The 19,903-nt window shown below is 52.5% G+C and overlaps 1 protein-coding gene across 1 annotated transcript in view; it reads left to right on the top strand.

Moving 5' to 3' along the window:
• Nucleotides 1-18,677, top strand: part of PRKD2 (protein kinase D2) — a 35,471-nt gene extending 16,794 nt beyond the window's left edge. Inside the window, exons 8-18 of the mRNA XM_042918741.1 lie at nucleotides 189-306; nucleotides 1,058-1,135; nucleotides 1,893-2,151; nucleotides 3,708-3,760; nucleotides 3,900-3,972; nucleotides 4,695-4,801; nucleotides 6,293-6,454; nucleotides 10,205-10,303; nucleotides 14,043-14,310; nucleotides 17,754-17,839; nucleotides 18,157-18,677. Coding sequence (XP_042774675.1) covers nucleotides 189-306; nucleotides 1,058-1,135; nucleotides 1,893-2,151; nucleotides 3,708-3,760; nucleotides 3,900-3,972; nucleotides 4,695-4,801; nucleotides 6,293-6,454; nucleotides 10,205-10,303; nucleotides 14,043-14,310; nucleotides 17,754-17,839; nucleotides 18,157-18,369 — 1,516 coding nt within the window. The 3' untranslated portion in view covers nucleotides 18,370-18,677. The remainder of the gene's footprint in view (nucleotides 1-188; nucleotides 307-1,057; nucleotides 1,136-1,892; nucleotides 2,152-3,707; nucleotides 3,761-3,899; nucleotides 3,973-4,694; nucleotides 4,802-6,292; nucleotides 6,455-10,204; nucleotides 10,304-14,042; nucleotides 14,311-17,753; nucleotides 17,840-18,156) is intronic.
• The last annotated feature ends 1,226 nt before the right edge of the window (nucleotides 18,678-19,903 follow it).

Raw genomic sequence — 19,903 nt, forward strand, 5'->3', positions numbered from 1 at the left:
CCGAAGCCAGCCTTTTAATGTGGCCCTCTCAAGAGTTCCCTTCCTCCTTAAGGGAAACCTGGAAACCACCGAAGCGTGGCCCCCAACTCCCAACTCCTGCCGGCCCAGAGATGTGCCCCGCCGCCCCAGGTGCTCATGGGTATTTTCCACTGGTAACATCTCGCCTCTTCCTCCCCCCTCCCCCTCAGCTCCTTGGGGTACATCCCTCTAATGAGGGTAGTGCAGTCGGTGCGACACACGACACGGAAATCTAGCACCACCCTGCGCGAGGGTTGGGTGGTTCATTACAGCAACAAGGACACGCTGGTGAGTGGGCGGGGCGGGGCGGAGCTAGAGTTGGGGGCGGGGCAAGATTCGCTTGAGGGGGCGGGGCTGGATGGGTTGTGGTGGGCGGGGGCAAGGTGGAGGCGGGGCTGAACCGGAGGGATGGTTCTGAGGGAGGGAGGAGGGGCCCTGGGAGTCAGGGAAGAGGCGGGGCTAAGGACAAGGTTGGGGGGCGGGCATGGGATCGGGAACCGGGAAGCTGGAGTTTGGGGCGGGGGCGAGAAGGGTTAAGGTTATAGAGGAGGGGATGGGGGGTAGGGGGTGCTGGGCCGGGCTAGAAGCATAACTAGAGGTAATTAAGGGGGGGGGGTGGGATAATAGGGTGGTACCAGGTAGGGCGAAGTTGGAAGGGAGGGAACGGGAGGGCTTATAGTGGGGGGCAGGCAGGAGACAGGGGTGGGGCAGGGTTAGGGGCAGAGGAGCCAGGCTGGAGGCTGACCTAAAGTTAGAGAGGGGTTATGGGGCGGGGCAAAGCGGGGTGAAGCCGAAGCTAAGGAGGGAGAGGAGAGATCAATCTGAGAAGGGGATGAGGTGGGGGTGGGGCTGGAGTTAGAAATGGGCGGGGCCTTGCGGGAGGCGGAGCTAGAGTCAGAGTGCGTCCCCAGAGGCGGAAGGGGTGGGGCCTGCGGGGGCGGGGCTAGGGCTAGGGGCGGGGGTTGGCCCCGGGAAGGGCTGGAGCCCCAGGCGCGCCCAGGGCGCCCCACCTCACCCTCTGGGGCACCTCTCCCAACAGAGGAAGCGGCATTATTGGCGCCTGGACTGCAAGTGCATCACGCTCTTCCAGAACAACACGACCAACAGATACTACAAGGTGGCCCAGCTCCCCCAGACCTCCTCCACTCCTCTCCCCGTTGCCTGCCGGCTTGCTTGTCATCAGCAAATGGGCCCCGCTCGGCCCCACCACTTTCCAGCGGGGGACCCCGGGTGGCTTACCTCACCTCTCTGCGCCTCACGTCGCGCACCTCAAAGACTAGTCCTCGTCGCAGGGCCTGGCATGTGTTGAGGTCCCCGTTATCATCATTACTTTATAAGGAATTAGTGGATTATTTAGTAGTATTGCTCACCACCTCCCGTGGCTGCCTTGGGCTCCAGGCTGTCTCCTCGCTGCGTCCTTGCTTCTGCCCTTGCCCCCACAGTCTTGGTGCTCCCTTGCTCTAAACCCTTCCATGGCTCCCCAGAGCCCTGGAGACAAAACCCGGGTTCCTCCCTGTGGCCCTTGAGGCCTCTCATGGCCTAGCCATAGCCTGATGTGCTTCATTTACTCTCATTTACAACTACTGTGTGCCGTGCACCATGCATGTGATGGGAATCGAATACGTCCCTTGAAAACAAGCCTTTTTCCCACCTCAGGGCCTTTGCACATGCTCTTTACACCATCCGCCACCGGCTGGCCTCTTCTTACCTTTCTGATCTCTGCTTCATGTAACTTCTGCCGGGAGGCTTTTCCTGACTCCTCTGCAGTCCAGGCCCTTCCCACTGACCCTGGGTTCTGTGTGCTCTTCTGAGTAAGTGCGGGGCCCCAGGGTCCGCCTGGCCTCCTCACTGGTGCCGGTTGTGTGTCCTGCCAGGAAATCCCACTGTCAGAAATCCTCACCGTGGAGCCCGCCCAGAACTTCAGCCTTGTGCCACCGGGCACCAACCCCCACTGCTTCGAGATTGTCACTGCCAATGTCACCTACTTTGTGGGCGAGACGCCCGGTGGGGCCCCAGGGGGCCCCAGTGGGCAGGGGGCCGAGGCCGCCCGGGGCTGGGAAACGGCCATCCGCCAGGCCTTGATGCCCGTCATCCTCCAGGATGCACCCAGCACCCCGGGCCACACACCCCACAGTAAGTCCCCACCCTGGGCCCTGAGCGGATGGATCTGGGGGGGGGGGCTGGTGTGGGGTCCCAGGGAAGGGAAGAGCGAGGAAGAAGGCAGGGGATGGCACAGTGGAGAATGTGGCTTCTGGACTCAGCTGGCCTGGGTCCAAATCTCCATTAAGCCCGGACCCAGCGTGTGGCCTTGGACAGGTCACTTCCCTTGTCTGAATCTTGTCCCAGGTGGTGACAACTCCTCCAGATTGTGCGTTCAGACTATTTAATTCATGAATTTGCTGAGTGTCTTCTCTGTGCCCATCCTGTGCTGGACAGTACTGGGGACATAGCTGTGACCAAAACAGCCCAGGGCCTGCCCTCACCTGCTCAGAGTCCAGTAAGGGAGACAGACTTGTCCCCAGACAGTGACGACCCAGAGTGGGCAGGGCCCGGACAGGGGAGCCAGAGGGCTGTTAGGAGCTCAGGGGGGATGGTTAATCCAGCCTGGGTATCTAGGAGGGCTTCCTGGAGGTGGCAACATCTGAGTTGAGCCATGGAAGCTGAGGAGGGGTGAAAGAGGGGCAAGCAAATGGGAAATACTTCAAGCAGAGGGAAAAGATGATCAGAAAGTCCAAGGCCCCTGCCTTCTGGAGCTCAATCCAGAGTGAGTGACAGACACCGATCAGATCATCCTGTGTGAATGACCAGTGTGATGTAGAATGTGTTCCGGGGTAATGTGACATGGCCTCAGGAGGCATCTGAGCTGAGACTGAGTGTCGAGGAGGATTGAACTAAGTCCAGAGGCAGGGACACGCGTTCCTGGCAGAGGGGACAGAAAATGCAAGGCAGGAGCTAGGAGGGAACCTGCTGTATCCAAGGCCCAGCAAGGAGGCCAGGGTGTCGGGAGCACACATCATGGTGGGGGTTGAAGTCAAAGAAATAAACGATGGCCCGGTGCCTGTTAGGCCATTGAAGTGTCTTGGGCTTGCTCCTGAGGGCCCTGGGGAGCCATGGCGGGGTTTTGAGCAGGGGAAGGGCAGGCTCAGGTTGGTGCTTCAGCAAGCTCCCTCCGGAGGCTGGAGAGGAGAGAGCAGAACAGGGGCAGAGAGACCGTGGAGGAGGATGAAGGGCCAGGCCTGGAATGGGGAGGGGATAGATGTTCAAATGGCAGAAGGATCAGAAATATCTGGCTCTGATTGGGTGGTCGGGTGGCGAGCTTAGGGGGAAGATGTTGGAATCAGTGTGTGCCTTCCCGCCGAGCCTCAGTTTCCTCCTCTGTAAGGTGGGATCGGCACGCTTCCCTGGGCACTGAGCTCATGGGGTGCAGTGCTCGGCGAAATCATCCATGACGTCACCTCTTGAGCCCCCCACCCCAGTATATATCTCGTTTACTTCTCCCCCAGCCCTGTGAGGGAGCACCTGATGTTATCCCCATTCTCTAGATGTGGAAACTGAGGTTCATAACGGACAAGTCAGCAGCCTGCAGCTGCACTGGATTCAAACCCGGGTGGAGTTGTGGGTGAAGATATTCTTCAGCCCGGGGTCAACCCACCTCCACCTCTCCCCTCTCCCCTCTCCCCTCTCCATAGGACAAGCTTCTCTGAGCATCTCCGTGTCTAACAGCCAGATCCAAGAGAATGTGGTGAGACCCTGCCCCCACCCCATGGTCCCAAGGATGGCCTCTGCCTCCCACACAGCCTCCCAGCCCTCTTGCCCTTCCCAGTCTCTTCGATGCCCTGTCTCCATTGGCACTCCTGACCCTCCCCGTCCCCACCTTACAGGACATCGCCACCGTCTACCAGATTTTCCCTGATGAGGTGCTGGGCTCAGGGCAGTTTGGAGTGGTCTATGGAGGTAAGGATGCTTCCGAGCTCATCCAGAGGGGATCCTGGGGGGGTTCTGGGCTCCAGACCTTCCTATCTGATTGACCACATGCTCACCTCCTGTTCTGGTTGACTTTAGAAGGCTAGATCCTCGGGGCGCCTGGGTGGCTCAGTCGGTTAAGTGGCCGACTTCGGCTCAGGTCATGATTTCACGGTCCATGAGTTTGAGCCCCGCGTCGGGCTCTGTGCTGACAGCTCAGAGCCTGGAGCCTGTTTCGGATTCTGTGTCTCCCTCTCTCTCTGACCCTCCCCCGTTCATGCTCTGTCTCTCTCTGTCTCAAAAATAAATAAACGTTAAAAAAAAAAAAAGAAAAAAGAAGGCTAGATCCTCTTGGCGGATGGTCACAGACTCTCCTTTTCTTACTGGGAAAAGCCAATGGACTTCTTCCTGTTATTACTAAGGAGAGCAAATTCTGCCCTTCGGCCACAGAGCTAGTTCCGAGATTCTGATTGGTTATAAATCTAATTTGCCGCCTCAGAACTCTGTCTTTTACCTTCTTCATTATGCCTTTGTCCCCCAAGGCCCCCCACCCCTCACATCTCTCCTGGGGACCCCTCAGAGCCACCTTGATGACCTTCTGTTCACCTTTGTTCAACTATGCCTGTGCCTCTGTGGCTGGGGCAGGGCGGGGGTGCGTCTTGCCAGGACTGGAAGGTCTTGCTCCCCTCACCCCCCACCTCCCCTACCCCCAGGAAAGCACCGGAAGACAGGCCGGGACGTGGCAGTAAAGGTCATCGACAAACTGCGTTTCCCCACCAAGCAGGAAAGCCAGCTGCGGAACGAAGTGGCCATTCTGCAGGTGACCGCCGGGCTCCGGGGCCCAGCTCTGCCCCCACCTAGGAGGGACCTTCCCTTCCTACTTCCTCCTTTCAGGGGCTAACCCAGGCTGCGGGGGTGGTCGGGGAAGGCTTACTGGAGGAGGGAATATGCGTATGGAGACTGAAGGGGTGGGAAGGTGTTCTGAGCAGAAGTCCTCTAGGAATTTGAAGTCCAAGGTTACTAGATGGTTTATGTGTGGGAGGTGAGGCCAGGGAAGAGGGTGGGGCCACACCCTGTGGATTTTCTCCTGAGGGTACTGGGGAACCGTGGAAAGATTTTGAGCAAGGAAGGGGCATGGGTGAGTGTATACTTTGGGAAGTTCCCTCTGGCTGCTGCTGGAGGATGGGACCAGAGTCTGGAGCTCCGGGAGGAGGCTGGGTGGAGACCTCGGTGGGAGAAATGAGGTTAGGCCAGGCAGGGCTGGGGGGGAGAGGGCAAAGGATTTAAAAAAAATTTTTTTAATGTTTATTTATTTGTGAGAGACAGAGAGACAGAGACAGAGTGTGAGCGGGGGAGGGGCAGAGAGTGAGGGAGACACAGAATCCAAAGCAGGCTCCAGGCTCCGAGCTGTCAGCACAGAGCCCGACGCCGGGCTCGAACTCACGGACCATGAGATCATGACCTGAGCCAAAGTCGGATGCTTAACCAACTGAGCCGCCCAGGTGCCCTGAGAGGGCAAAGGATTTAAAAGACAGAGGTGTACAAAGGTTCTTCCCATTGTTCCATATTCCTGGTCCCTCCCACCTTCCCTCCCCAACCCTGGACCTTCAACAGAACTTCAAGATTTAGATCCTTCTAGATACCTGGCGGTGCGGGGATGTGCTTCTGTCTGGGCCTGTGGGAAGCCCCTTCCCCCACCCCCCGGAAAGGAGCTGCTCACCCCCCAGGGACATTTTTAAAAAATATTTATTGGGGCGCCTGGGTGGCTCAGTCGGTTAAGCATCCGACTTCGGCTCAGGTCACGATCTCACGGTCCGTGAGTTCGAGCCCCACGTCGGGCTCTGTGCTGACAGCTCAGAGCCTGGAGCCCATTTCAGATTCTGTGTCTCCCTCTCTCTCTGCCCCTCCCCTGTTCATGCTCTGTCTCTCTCTGTCTCAAAAATAAATAAACATCAAAAAAAATTGAAAAAAAATATTTATTTTGAGAGAGAGAGAGAGAGAGAGCAAGGTGGGGGGGAGGGGCAGAGAGAGAGAGGGAGAGAGAGAGAATCCCAAGCAGGCTCCACACGGCTAGCTGGACGTGGGGCACCACGCGGGGCTTGAACCCACGAACCATGAGATCACAACCTGAGCTGAAATCAAAAGTCGGACGCTAGACGGACGGAGCCCCCCCCCCCCCGGCCCCCCCGGGGACATCCTTCTTATTTGTCGTCTTGTCTGGAAGCCATGGAAGCATGGCTTGCCTCTCGGGTCCCAAGTCCGTGGGCCACCGAGACCCTGACTACCACCCTACCCCCCACCCCACCCCCAGAGTCTGCGGCACCCGGGGATCGTGAACCTGGACTGTATGTTCGAGACGCCTGAGAAGGTGTTCGTGGTAATGGAGAAGCTGCATGGGGACATGCTCGAGATGATCCTCTCCAGTGAGAAGGGCCGGCTGCCCGAGCGCCTCACCAAGTTCCTCATCACCCAGGTGCGCCCCCTCCCCTGCCCCTGCCCCCCTCTGCCCGGCTCCCCACCCGCCCTGCGCTCAGGCCCCGCAGACGCTGCGTGGGAGTCGCGATCGCGGATAATAAAAAAAAAAATACTAATAGAGTAATAATAGCAACAATAGAAAAAAAAAAAAAAAAAACCAACTGAGCCACCCAGGTGCCCCAGAATGATAGTTTTATTTTTATTTAGTTATTTTTAAAAATTTTTAAGTGTTTTATTTGTTTTTGAGAGAGAGAGAGAGATTGTGAGCGGGTGAGCGGGTGAGGGGCAGAGAGAGAAGGAGACACAGAATCCGAAGCAGGTCCCAGGCTCTGAGCTGTCAGCCCAGAACCCGATCCGGGGCTCGAACTCCCGAACACTGAGATCATGACCTGAGCGGAGTCGGACGCTTAACCGACTGAGCCACCCAGGCGCCCCAGAATGATACTTTTAAAATAATAATAGAGTCATAATAGAACAGAGGTAAAAATAATAGACTAGTAGTCATACTAGTTATTAGTGTAGACAAATGATAAATAATGTTTATATTTTGGATTACTTTATATAATGCGGCTCCCCAGGCCTGACAATATTCATGTAGAAAAAGGGAACGGGAGAGAGTCCTTTCGGTGGGGAGCTCATTCATTCATTACATTGTTCAACAGACACTCCCTGTGCCTCAGCTCTGTTCCCGCCCCGCGGAGGGGACAGTGCTGGCCACACAGCTACGATCAAGATAGCCCAGCCCTGGACAGTGATCACCCAGAATGGGCAGGGCTGGGATGGGGGACGCTAATAACGGTGATAAATAATGCAGTCGCTAACCTTTATTGAGCACTTACTGTGTGCCAGGCAGTGTTTTTTAACTCATTTTACCTCCATAGCGACCTTTGTGGCAATGGCTGTTGTCACGCCCGTTTTCCAGTTGAGAAACGTGAGGCACAGAGACTTGAAGTAACTTGCCCGGGGTCACACAGCTGGTGGGATTTGAATGTAGGGTCTATGCTTTTAACTAGTAATGTCCAACTACTTGGTGTTATCTGTGCCTCTCTGCCTCTCACTTTCTTCACTATAATAGTACTTCTGGAAGGCTATTTTATTTCAGTACGTAGTTAGCCGAACTGCCTTTTTTTTCTGAGCTGTATCCCGTGGCGGATATCGCCAAAATCCCTAATTGCTAACCACTTAGGTTTTTTTCACTTTTCCACTATTACAAATAACCTCCTGTGAATATTTGTCTACAAACGTTGCTGGGCTCTGGTGGGAGAATTTCCATAGAATGCGCTTCAGATAATGGACTCCTGAGTCCAGGGGAATGTGCTTTAGAATTTTTTTTAACATGCTGCCCAGTTACTCTCTAAACTCCCTTTCAGTCTTTGCTCTCAACAACAATTTGAGGGTGTCTACGTTCTCCTTGCTAACTCTGGATAAAATAATCACCACTCTCATAGGTGGAAAAACACTTCATGTAGCTTCATTTGGCAGTTTAAAAATTATGGGTCAGGTGGAGCATACTTTCCTATGTTTATTGGCCTGTGTTTTATATACCCTTTGCCCATTTTTCAGTTGGATTGATCTTATTGAATTGTAAGAGCTCTTTGCATATGACGGACACTGGATCTTTGTCACTTGTGTCGTTCAATTTTTTTTTTTTAATCCCAGTATTTGTTTTCCTTTCCCTTTCGTTCATGGCTTTTATTTGCCATTAAGAGTTTAACTTTTGCAATGTTAAATGTTGCCTTTCAAGGTTGCTGGGTTTTACAGCCTTCCTAGAAAAGCCTGCTCACGGGCTGGTCCCTCACCTGATTCTAGGACTTCTTCTCTTGGTTGCAAAATCCCCTGTGCTGTGCTTCCTTTATACAGACCCAGCACCCTCGCTCTCCCCAGCACTGTGTCTTTGTTAGGGTGGCTTGTGGGGTGTGGACAGAAGCCTACTAGGGCGGGCTTGTCCAGACTCCATGTGGAGAGAGGGAACTGCCTGCCCTCAGCAACTGGTTGCTTTCTCTTTCTGGTCTCCCATCTTTTCTTCTCTTTGTCTGTGCTTCTCTCTCTCTGTCTCTCTCTCTCTGCAGATGTCTGCCTTCCGCCTCTTGTCTGCTCTACCCCAAGTCCTGTGCTAAGTCCTTTACTCACAGGCTTGCTTAGGCTTCACAACTGCCTTCCAAGGTAGGTATTACTCTAATCCCCATCTTACAGATGAGGAAACTGAGGTGGAGAGAGGGCCCATGTCCTGCCTGTAACAACAGCAATAGCTAACATAGTGCTTGCTCTGTGCCACATACTGCCCTAGGGACTTTTTATTTTATTTTTTTTTGAGATTTTACTTTTATGTAATCTCCACAACCAGCGTGAGGCTCAAACTCACAACCCTGAGATCGAGTCACTCACTCCAGGGGTGTCTGGGTGGCTCAGTCGGTTAAGCTTCCGACTTCGGCTCAGGTCGTGATCTCACGGTCCGCGAGTTCGAGCCCCGCGTCGGGCTCTGTGCTGACAGCTCGGGGCCTGGAGCCTGTTTCAGATTCTGCGTCTCCCTCTCTCTCTGCCCCTCCCCCGCTCATGCTCTGTGTGTGTCTCTCTCTCAAAAATAACCAAACATTAAAAAAAAAAAGTTGCCCTCCACTAACTGAGCCAGCCAGGCACCCCTGTCCTAAGCACCTTTCATGCGTCAACGCATTTAAACTTCAATAGCAACCCCTGAGGATGGGTACTTTTATTGCCCCCATTTTACAGATGGGAAAACTGAGACCCAGAGAGTTAAAGTGGCTTGCCCAAGGCCACAAGCTAATAAGTGTAGAGCCAGATTTTCCACCTAGGTAGGCTGGCTCTAGCATTTGATATAAAATGTAGATCATATTGGTATTTGTATTGTTTCATTATATATATATATATATATATATATATATATATATATATATATTTTTTTTTTTTTTTAATATTTGTTTATTTTTGAGAGACAGAGTGCGAGTTGGGGTGGGGGGGTGGACAGAGAGGGGGATATAAAATCTGAAGCAGGCTCCAGGCTCTGAGCTGTCTGCACAGAGCCTGACGCGGGGCTTGAACTCAACAACCCATGAGATCATGACCTGAGCCGAAGTCAGAGGCTCAACCAACAGAGCCACCCAGGCACCCCAATATTATGTGTATATATATTATATTATATTATATGTAATTATATATATTATATATATTATATAATATATTATATATAACATATTATATATATGATATATATTATATATCATATATATAATATATCTATAGTGGATGAAAAATACTTTTTAAAAAATGGGGTCACATAATAGTACTTCCTTAAAGGCTGCTACTTTATTAATAGCATCCCCCCCCCCCCCCCCCACCTTTTATAAGTAAACTCCAGGCCCAAAGGAAGGCTTGAGCTCATGACCTCAGAGATCACAAGTCATGTGCTCTACTGGCTGAGCCAGCCAGGAGCCTCATTAATAGTTCTTTTTTGTCAGGAGCTTATCACATGCCAGAGGATCTCAGGATCTTCCTAAACCCACTGCTCCGCTGAGCCTTTCTAGAATTATCCAACTCCTAGCTTGGATGTAATGGTTTTGGGGTTCTGAGATTCTCATGTGGAGCTCCAATGCCCCCTGCCCCCGGTCCTGGGGAGACATCTTCAGGGGTGCAGAGAGAGGCACGGATGGGGTTTGGAGGGCTGGCCGCTGAAGTCAGAATCTGAGGCAGGGACCTTTCTATCTTCCTTACTGGCCCCATCTCCTCCCCTCAGATCCTGGTGGCCTTGAGACACCTTCACTTCAAGAACATCGTCCACTGTGATTTGAAACCAGAAAACGTGTTGCTGGCATCCGCTGACCCATTTCCTCAGGTCAGTTACGTCCCAGCTTGATTTGGGGAAGTCCAGCTAACACTGGAGGCTGGTGGGGGTTGTATGAATAGGCCAGCTGGACACAGAGACTCAAGATAACAGTGGCTTAAATAAAATAGAGGATGTTTCTCACTCATGTAGCGTCCAGCATAAGCATTTTGAGGCTGAAACAGCAGTTTCTTAGTGTCAGGTATTCGGCTCCGGCTGTCTTGTTCTGTGATGTTGTTAGTCTTCAAGGGTCATCATGGTCCCTATCATGTGAAAAGATAATAGGGAGAAGGAGGAAAGAAACAGGGTGGAGGAAATGGACACACCCCCTTCCTTTTGGAGCCTTCTGGCATCCCATTGGCCAGGTCTTGATCATGTGGTCATGGCTGGCTGCAAGGGAGGCTGGGAAATGTAGTCTTTATTCTGCACGACTCTGTGGCCAATTACATTCAAGATTTTTATTTTACTTTTATGTTTTACTTTATATTTGAGAGCGAGAGAGAAAGAGAGAGAGTTTGAGCAGGGGAGGGGCAGAGAGACAGACAGAATCCAAAGCAGGCTCCAGGCTCTGAGCTGTCAGCACAGAGCCCGAGGTGAGGCTCAAACTCACGACACGCGAGATCATGATCTGAGCCGAAGTCGGGCACTTAAACGACTGAGCCACCCAGGCACTGGTGACATTAACTTTAAAGATTTTATTTATTTATTTATTTATTTATTTACTTACTTACTTACTTACTTACTTACTTACTTATAGAGTGTGCAAGCAGGAGGTGGGGGACAGAGAGAGAGGGAGAGAGAGAACCCCAAGCAGGCTATCCACTGCCAGTGCAGAGCCCAACAGGAGCCTTGAACTCACGAACCGTGAGATCGTGACCTGCGCTGAGATCAAGAGTCGGATGCTCACCCAACTGAGCTACCCAGGTGCCCCGAGTTATCTCTACTCCCAAAATGGGGCTCGAACCCACAACCCTGAGATCAAGAGTCACATGCTCCACTGACTGAGCCAGCCAGGCGCCCCTGGTGATCTTGACTTTAATAATACACTTTATCCCAGTATATTCAAATATTATCATTTCAATGTGTAATCAACATAAAAATTATTAATGAAATACTCTTTCTTTCCATACCAAGTCTCAAAATCTGGTGTGTGTTTAACACCTAGAGCACATCTCAATTCAGATACGAAATTTTTATCAGAGATATTTGATTTGGGAAAACAATAAATATTTGATTTTGCGCTTAGATTTCATAAAAGCGGTTGGAAAAGTAGATTGACCTATCCAAGTGGTTCCAAGCATATTTAAAAGCTGTCCAATAACTAAGTCTAGAATCTTTTCTTCTAATAGTAAAAGAGGATATTATTCTCTTATATTATTATAACATATTATAACATTATTATAACATATTATTCTCTATATTATTATAACATTTATTTTGGAAGGGTAAAAGATTTTGACTCCCAGTGGAAACAACTTACGTCAACCCCATAGTTTCCTTCTGCTTCCAGAAGTTCAGTGTTAGTGGCAGCCCGGGATGTAACACAGGATCAGTTTTTACACGTAAAACTGTAGGAAATTTAGTGGAAATTAAATAAAAGCTAGTTTGTCAATTGCACTTGCCATATCCAAGGGCTCGGTAGCCACAAGTAGCCAGTGGCCACCGTATGGGTCAGTGCAAGTCACAGAGAGAAGAACAAATGTTGATCATATTGTCACGATAATGTCATATCTGTAATGAGTTCTCGGACATGGTTCTGTGAGCTCACATAACTAGGTAGCCCACTGGAGGGTCAGAGAAAAACTCTCTGAAGAAAGAGTAAGAGTCTATTTTTTTTTTTTTTTGGATGGACAAGTATTCCAGGCAGGGGGAACAGTCGGTGCAAAGGCCCTGTAGCGAGTTTTTTTTTTTTTTTTTAAACAGCTTTATCAAGATACAATTTACACATGATACAATTCACTGATTCAGATATACAATTTGGGGGTGGCTGGGTGGCTCAGTTGGTTAAGTGTCTGACTCTTTAAAGTAACTTTTTTTAAAAATTTTTTTTAACATTTATTTATTTTTGAGACAGAGAGAGACAGAGCATGAACGGGGAGGGTCAGAGAGAGAGGGAGACACAGAATCTGAAACAGGCTCCAGGCTCTGAGCGGTCAGCACAGAGCCCGATGCGGGGCTCGAACTCACGGACCACGAGATCGTGACCTGAGCCAAAGTCGGATGCTTAACCGACTGAGCCACCCAGGCACCCCAAGTGTCTGACTCTTGATTTCAGCTCAGGTCACGATCTCATGGTTCGTGAGTTTGAGCCCCACATCAGGCTCTGTGCTGACAGTGTGGAGCCTGCTTGAGATTCTCTCTCTCTCTCTCTCTCTCTCTCTCTCTCTCTCCCTCCCTCCCTCCCTCCCTCTCTCTGCCCCTCCCTCCTTCTCTCTCGCTCTCTGAAATAAACGTAAAAAAAAAAAAAACCCAAAGTATACAATTCAGTGGGTTTTAGTGTATTCACAGAGTTGTGCAACCCATTTTAGAACATTTCATCACCCCCAAAACAGACCCCGTACCCCTTAGCCATCATCCCCCAATCCCACCACCCTTCATCCCAACCATGAATCTACTTTCTGTAGATTTGCCTATTCTGGGCGTTTTGCATAAACAGAATATCCAACGCTAGATAGGCCCTTTGTGTCTGGCTTCTCTCACTTAGATGTTTTCCGAGCTCATTTATATCGTCACATGGCTCGCTACTCCCAATCAATATTCCATTGTAACATCTGCAGAAAAGGCTGGATCTTTGAAAAGGAAAAGGATCTTAGGACAGGGTGGCCTGGCTGTCACATCGAGTCAGTGGTTGGGCTGTGGCTGATTCCGAGGGCAGGCAACAGAGGCTTGGGGCTCCAAGGGTCTTGGACTCTGGAGAGCCATAGTGAGCCATAGAAAAGATTTTGAGCAGGGGAGGAACAATACATGAACAGAGATGGCAGCACAGAAAGGGTGCTGCCTATGAACTGATGGGAAGGAGGGCAGGACCTTGAACCCAGGTGTGGCTGGCTCCACAGCCTGTCCGTGACCCTAGACTGCCTCCACCATCAAGGGAAAGTTGGGGGAACACCTGTTGCTGTCTGCTGGCTTTGACGGTCAGCAGTTCACGTGCGGGTGTCCCATTGAATCCCCAGGGCAGCTGGAGAGGAAGCTGCTGTTAACATCCTCGATACACATGACATCGCTGGGGCTGGGACGAGTTGGGTCCTGCCCCTGAGATCTTGAAACTCACATTGAGCTAGACGCTGCTCCCAGCACTTTGCATGTATTTATTCTTTCAATCCATACAACCACCCTTTAAGGTGGGGATTTTTAGGATCCCCGTTGTGCAAAAGAGGAAACAGAGGCACGAGGTGGTTAAGAGACCTGCTCAGTGTGGCGGAAGCCTAGGAGCAGGTGGCATTTATTAGGCGCTCACGGCATACGGGGCATTTATTACCCTATGCGCCTTAGATGGATACACTCACGTGATCCTCATGGCGGCCCTTTGAGGTCGGCGGGTTTGATCCCCCTCCTCCTACAGATGAGGACACTGAAGCACAGAGAGAGGAAGTCACTTGCCCAAGGTCACTTGACTAGTGGGAGGAGAGGCTTGGATCTGAACCAGCATTCAGTTTTGTCTGGAATGCCACGGAGGGGCGTGGTGGTGGGGACCCTGGGTGGGGTGCAGCCTTAACACTCCTTCAGACCCTCCACCCCACGCCCTCTGCAGGTGAAGCTGTGCGACTTCGGCTTCGCGCGCATCATCGGCGAGAAGTCGTTCCGGCGCTCGGTGGTGGGCACGCCTGCCTACCTGGCGCCCGAGGTGCTGCTCAACCAGGGCTACAACCGCTCACTGGACATGTGGTCGGTGGGCGTGATCATGTACGTCAGCCTCAGTGGCACGTTCCCCTTCAACGAGGATGAGGACATCAAAGACCAGATCCAGAACGCCGCCTTCATGTACCCAGCCTGCCCCTGGAGCTGCATCTCCTCCGGAGGTGGGCGGAGGCGAGGGGCGGGGGGCGCGGAGGGGGCGGGGCCGGAGGGGGCGGGGCCGCAGAAGAGGTGGAGCCCTGAAACAACTATGGGGGTGGAGCCTAGCGACGGGTGGGGCCACGGGGAGGGCGGTCCTTTAAAAGGTGAGGCGCCCTGGACCTGGAACCCTGGGGCGGGGACTCAGGGGTTTGTGTGGAACCAGTCAGGCCTGGTTCCTAGTTCACAGGAGACGAAGTGTTCCAGAAGCAGGGGACAGACGGCGCCTTGGGGCCTGAGCGAGGTTTGGCTGGTCTAGGGCGGGACCAGGAGAGGGACCGCTGGACCTGAGGAAACCAAACAGCTGGGGTGGCCAGAAGAGGCAGATCCTTCCTCCCATGGCATTGGCTGGGGCCTGGAGGCTTTGGGGTTATGACCCCGGAAGGGTTAGCCTTGCAAAAGCAGTGGCTCCGGAGGGCAGCTCATTTGCTGGGTGCCGGGCAGACTTGGGCCTGGGGCCAAGGGGGCAGGTCCAGCGATGGAGGGGACTGGTTTAGGGGCGTGGCGAGAGGAGGGGCAGGGCCATGGAGGGTTTCGGAAGCCGTCCAGAAGGACCTGTCCTGGGACCAAAGTCACCTGAACCTAGAAGCGGGTGGGAATGGGGGGCGCATAGTGAGGGGAGCCAGGCCCGAGATGGACACTGGGATTCAGGGGCTTCGGCGTTGTGGCCGGGTAGTGACACTGGATCTTGTGACTTGGGCCCCAGGAGGCTTGTAACTTTGGGGCCCCAGCCAGGTGTGGGGACGCGCCTACCGCAGGGCTAAGATACTGGGGCACGTGAGGGGGCTGTAAGAACAAGGGGGCAGGTCCCGGAGCCGGGGGAGCTCAGGAAGACAGAGTATGCGAGGGGGGCTAAGAAGACAATCACTATTCAGAACAGTTTACGGAACAACTACCTGCTGAGTGCCTACTATGTGCCCAGCACTGACTGTCCTAGGCTCTGGGAATACTGGGATGAATAGGAGAGAAGGGATCACGTGAGGAGAAGGTTGCGAAGAGAAGGTTGTCGAGGAAGGAAGGGCCCTAGAGGGATGTGGCCTCATGGAGCAGGCAGGGCGGGGGGCGGGGAGGGGTGCCGTGGGGGTTAGTGCAGAAAAAGGTGGCAGTGGTGGGCCTGAGGCAGGTAAGCACGAAGTGATAAGAATATGCATCCTCGAGCGCTAGAGTAATCCTGGGGGGTCCTCAGAATCTGGTGTGGATGGCCGTGTGTGAGGGAGGCCGTGTGGGTAAGGCCTGTACTCAGAGGGGTTCACACAGTGAGGCCTTGTTCTTCAAGGCTTCTGATCAAGGAGACAGCCTTGGACGAGTGATGGCTTGTCTTGAATGCCTGACACTCGCCAATTCTCCTTTTCCTAAAAGACAGGCCGGTCTCTGGGCCTTCTGCAGGAAACCACTGGCTGACTACCGTCGAATAAGTTTGTTTTATTTTCATTTTATTTTTGTGTGCCTGGCAAGTGATCTTTGGATTTTCGTTGACCAGGGTGATGTAATATTTTCATTTTCACCTTGAAAAATGAATTTTTAAAAAGGGAAGTGATGTGAAACAGAATGCTGTCGATTTTTGTTTAAATACTCCCATGGCTCAAAATTTTAAATATACAGAATGGGAGGGGGGCGCCTGGGTGGCTCAGCCAGCTCTGACTTTGGCTCAGGTCATGATCTCGCGGTTCGTGAGTTCGAACCCCACGGTCGGGCTCTGTGCTGACAGCTCAGAGCCTGGAGCCTGCTTCGGATTCTGTGTCTTCCTCTCTCTCTGCTCCTCCCCCCTCTCAAAAATAAATATTAAATATACAGAAGGATCTATAGTGAAAATTCTCAGTCCTTTGTTATTCTTCCCAAAGACAATGGCTATTACAGGTCTTTTTACAAGTCTGGGTGGCTCAGTCAGTTAAGCGTCGACTCTTGATTTGGGCTCAGGTCATGATCTCCTCGTTCGTGGGATCGAGCCCCTCGTTGGGCTCTGTGCTGACAGTGTGGAGGCTGCTTGGGATTCTCTCTCTTCATCTCTCTGCCCCTCCCCTGCTCACACTCTCTTTCCCCCTCTCAAAATAAATACACAAACATTTTTTAAAAAGTTATAGGGGCACCTGGGTGGCGCAGTTGGTTAAGCGTCCAACTCTTGATTTTGGCTCAAGTCAGGATCTCACGGTTCGTGAGTTTGAGCCCTGAGTCAGGCCCGATGCTGAGAGTGCAGAGCCTGCTTGGGATCCTCTCTCTTTCCCTCTCTTACCTTGCCTCTCTCTCTCAAAATAGATAAATACAAACTTTTATTTTTAAAAAAGTTATAAAAAATAGTGCAAAAAATATGTGGATCTATATTCTTTTATTTCCCCCTTTTACGCAGATGGCAGCTTACTGTTTTTCAGTTTGCATTGTCCACTTCACGGTATATCTTGGACAAATGGTGTGGCTTAAACAAAAATATATATTTTTAAAAATTTTGTTTCAATCCAAGTTAGTTAGCATATAGTATAATAATGGTCTCAGGAGTAAAATTTAGTGATTCATCACTTACATAGAACACCCAGGGCTCATCCCAACAAGTGCCCTCCTTAATGCCCATCGCCCATTTAGCCCACCGCCCCACCCGCTCCCCTCCAGCAACCCTCAGTTTGTTCTCTGTGTTTAGGAGTCTCTTATAATCTGCCTCCCTCTCTCTCTCTCTCTCTCTCTCTCTCTTTCTCTCTCTTTTTAATGTTTTATTTGAGAAAGAGAGACAGAGTGCGAGTGGGGGAAGGGCAGAGAGAGGGAGACACAGAATCGGAAGCAGGCTCCAGGCTCTGAGCCCTCAGCACAGAGCCCGACGCGGGGCTCGAACTCACAAGCCGGGGGAGATACGACCTGAGCCAAAGCCGGATGCTTAACCGACGGAGCCACCCAGGCGCCCCCCTCGCTCTGTGTTTTTATCTTATTTTTCCTTCCCTTCCCCTCTGTTCATCTGTTTTGCTTCTTAAATTCCACATGTGAGTGAAATCATATATTTATCTTTCTCCAACTTATTTCACTTAGCATAATACAGTCTTCCACCCAGTTGTTGCAAATGACCAGATTTCATGCCATTGTATATGCTTAAAGAAAAATATTAAGCGAGGAGTAGTACAGGTGTTCCTGGATGCACCTCTGTATGACAAAGCTTACGAAGGTGACCTAGAAATGGGGAAACTGAGGGAGAGTCTTGGTGAAGAGAAGTAGGAGCTAGTGTGTGTGCAACGTCGGAGGAGGGGTGGGCAAAATGGTAATTTAATGAGGAAACGGGTGGGTGAGCGAGTGGTGCAGGTGAGGCTTCAAAGCCACCGGGGCCATGCAGAGGGAAGGCCCCGGATGGTAGGCACGCGGGCTGGAGTGGCCTGTTGGAGGGGAGGGGCGGCCCCTCAGCGCGCAGGACTTGAACTGTCTCCTTCCCGTGCAGCCATTGACCTCATCAACAACCTGCTGCAGGTGAAGATGCGCAAGCGCTACAGCGTGGACAAATCTCTCAGTCACCCCTGGTTACAGGTGATGCAGGGGGCGGGGCTGAGAGCGAAGGGGGCGGGAGGTCCTATTGGCTGGGTTGGGGTAAGGGGAGGAACCAGATGGCTTATTGGCTGTGCGGGTGGTGAAGGATGCAGGTACTTTTTCCGTGGCTCGCGAACGTGGCTGAGGTTCCCATTGGCTGGGCTGTAGAAGGAGGTGGAGCTGAATTTCTATTGGCTGGGCGGGTGGTGAAGGGCGTGGCTTCACCTTCCCTGGTACGCGGCCGGTCCCCCGCGGGGTGGATAAGGTGCGGGCGCTGTGTGCTCTGTGCCTGCTAACCTTTGGTCTCCGGGGCCCAGGAGTACCAGACGTGGCTGGACCTCCGAGAGCTGGAGGGGAAGATGGGCGAGCGGTACATCACGCACGAGAGTGACGACGCGCGCTGGGAGCAGTTCGTGGCCGAGCACCCGCTGCCCGGGCCCGGCCTGCCCGCCGATGGGGACTTCGGTGGGGCCCTGCCGCCGCAGGACCACGAGATGCAGGGGCTGGCCGAGCGCATCAGCGTCCTCTGAGGCCCCGTGCCCCCCGCCCTGGCTGCCCCATGATGCTGTGCTCCCGTCCCCGGAGAGCTGCCCTCCCGCACCATCTCGTGGAACTGTTCCATCTAAGGAGAAGCGGCTTCCTGCCCAAACCGGATGGCGCACGCCCCGGGGGAGGAGCACGGCGGGTGTCCGTGGAGGGGTGTAGTTATTTGCAACGTGAACTCCCCAGCAATTAAAACGAACTCATCTCTGGCCCCATGGCCTGAGTCTCTGGCCACACCGCACTCTCGTATCATGAGTCTGTTGTTCACGGAGATGGAGTTCACCCGGAAAGAGGATATTTCCTAAAAGGGGGTGGGGTGGGGGAGGGATGGGAGAGGTGGCGGCGAGGGGGCTGGAAGCAGGAGGACTTTTGGAAGAAGGAGCCACAGGGATGGGAAACCTGGAGGGAGGACTGCCAGGAGGGAAGTCTGGAAGGGGGAAGGTACAGAGGGGAGCAGAAGGAGGATGGGGAAGCGAAAAGCAGGAAGAGTTCGAAAAGGAAGGAGTAAGCCCGGAGGGGAGGACGGATGCAGGAGCCCGACTGGAGGCTCGGAGGGTTTGGAGCAAAGTAGTCCCGTTTGATCCACTGTTTTGGTTGGGGACATTACTACTAATCACAACCACTGGTAGGAACAATGCAGTTAGCGCAAGTCTGGTCCGGGGTAGAAACCTGATGCGCAATATTTAGTATTTTCTTTTAAACCGATGCGGTGACTTCTCTACGCACAGAATGTGTTCATTCACTGGGTCATCCATCTGTCACACTGTGGTGGGTGATGCTGGGGACACAGTGGTGACTGAGACCGCCCAGGCTCTGCCCTCAGGGGGTTCGCCATCCAGCGGAGAGAGAGACCCGTCCCAGGACAGTGAAGACCCAGAGTGGGTATGGCTGGGTGAGTCTCAAGCGAGCCTCGGGGTCGGGAAGGCCGGTCTTCTGAGCTAACTTCTCAAGCTTCATCCCGGTCCTGAGATTGTAGGCAGAGGGATCGCTCCACCTTTGACCCCTGCCCTCCAGCTCCTCATTGTCACCCAGACTATGTTTTTAATGTTTATTTATTTTTGAGAGAGAGAGAGAGAGAGAGAGAGAGAGCGCGCCAGTGGGAGAGGGGCAGAGAGCCAGGTGACAGGATCCGAAGCGACTCCACAGTGACAGCATAGAGCCAAATGAGGGCTCGAACTCATGAACTGTGAGATCATGACCTGAGCCGAAGTCAAGAATCAGACACTTAACCGACTGAGCCATCCAGGCTCAGTTTGTTTGTTTGTTTGTTTAATTTAAATTTTAGCTAGCATAGAGTGCGATATTGGTTTCAGGAGTAGAAATTCAGTGACTCATCCCTTACATAAAACACCCAGTGCTCAGCACAAATGCCCTCATTAGTACCCATCACCCATCTGGCCCATCTCCCACCCACCTCCCTCTGTCAACTCGTGATTTGTTCTCTACAGCTAAGAGTCTCTTGTGGTTTGTTTCCCTCTCTTCTCTTCATCCATCAATGGACATTTGGACTCTTTCCATAGT

This window comes from Panthera leo, chromosome E2, assembly GCF_018350215.1.
Source record: "Panthera leo isolate Ple1 chromosome E2, P.leo_Ple1_pat1.1, whole genome shotgun sequence".
Lineage (NCBI taxonomy): Eukaryota > Metazoa > Chordata > Mammalia > Carnivora > Felidae > Panthera > Panthera leo.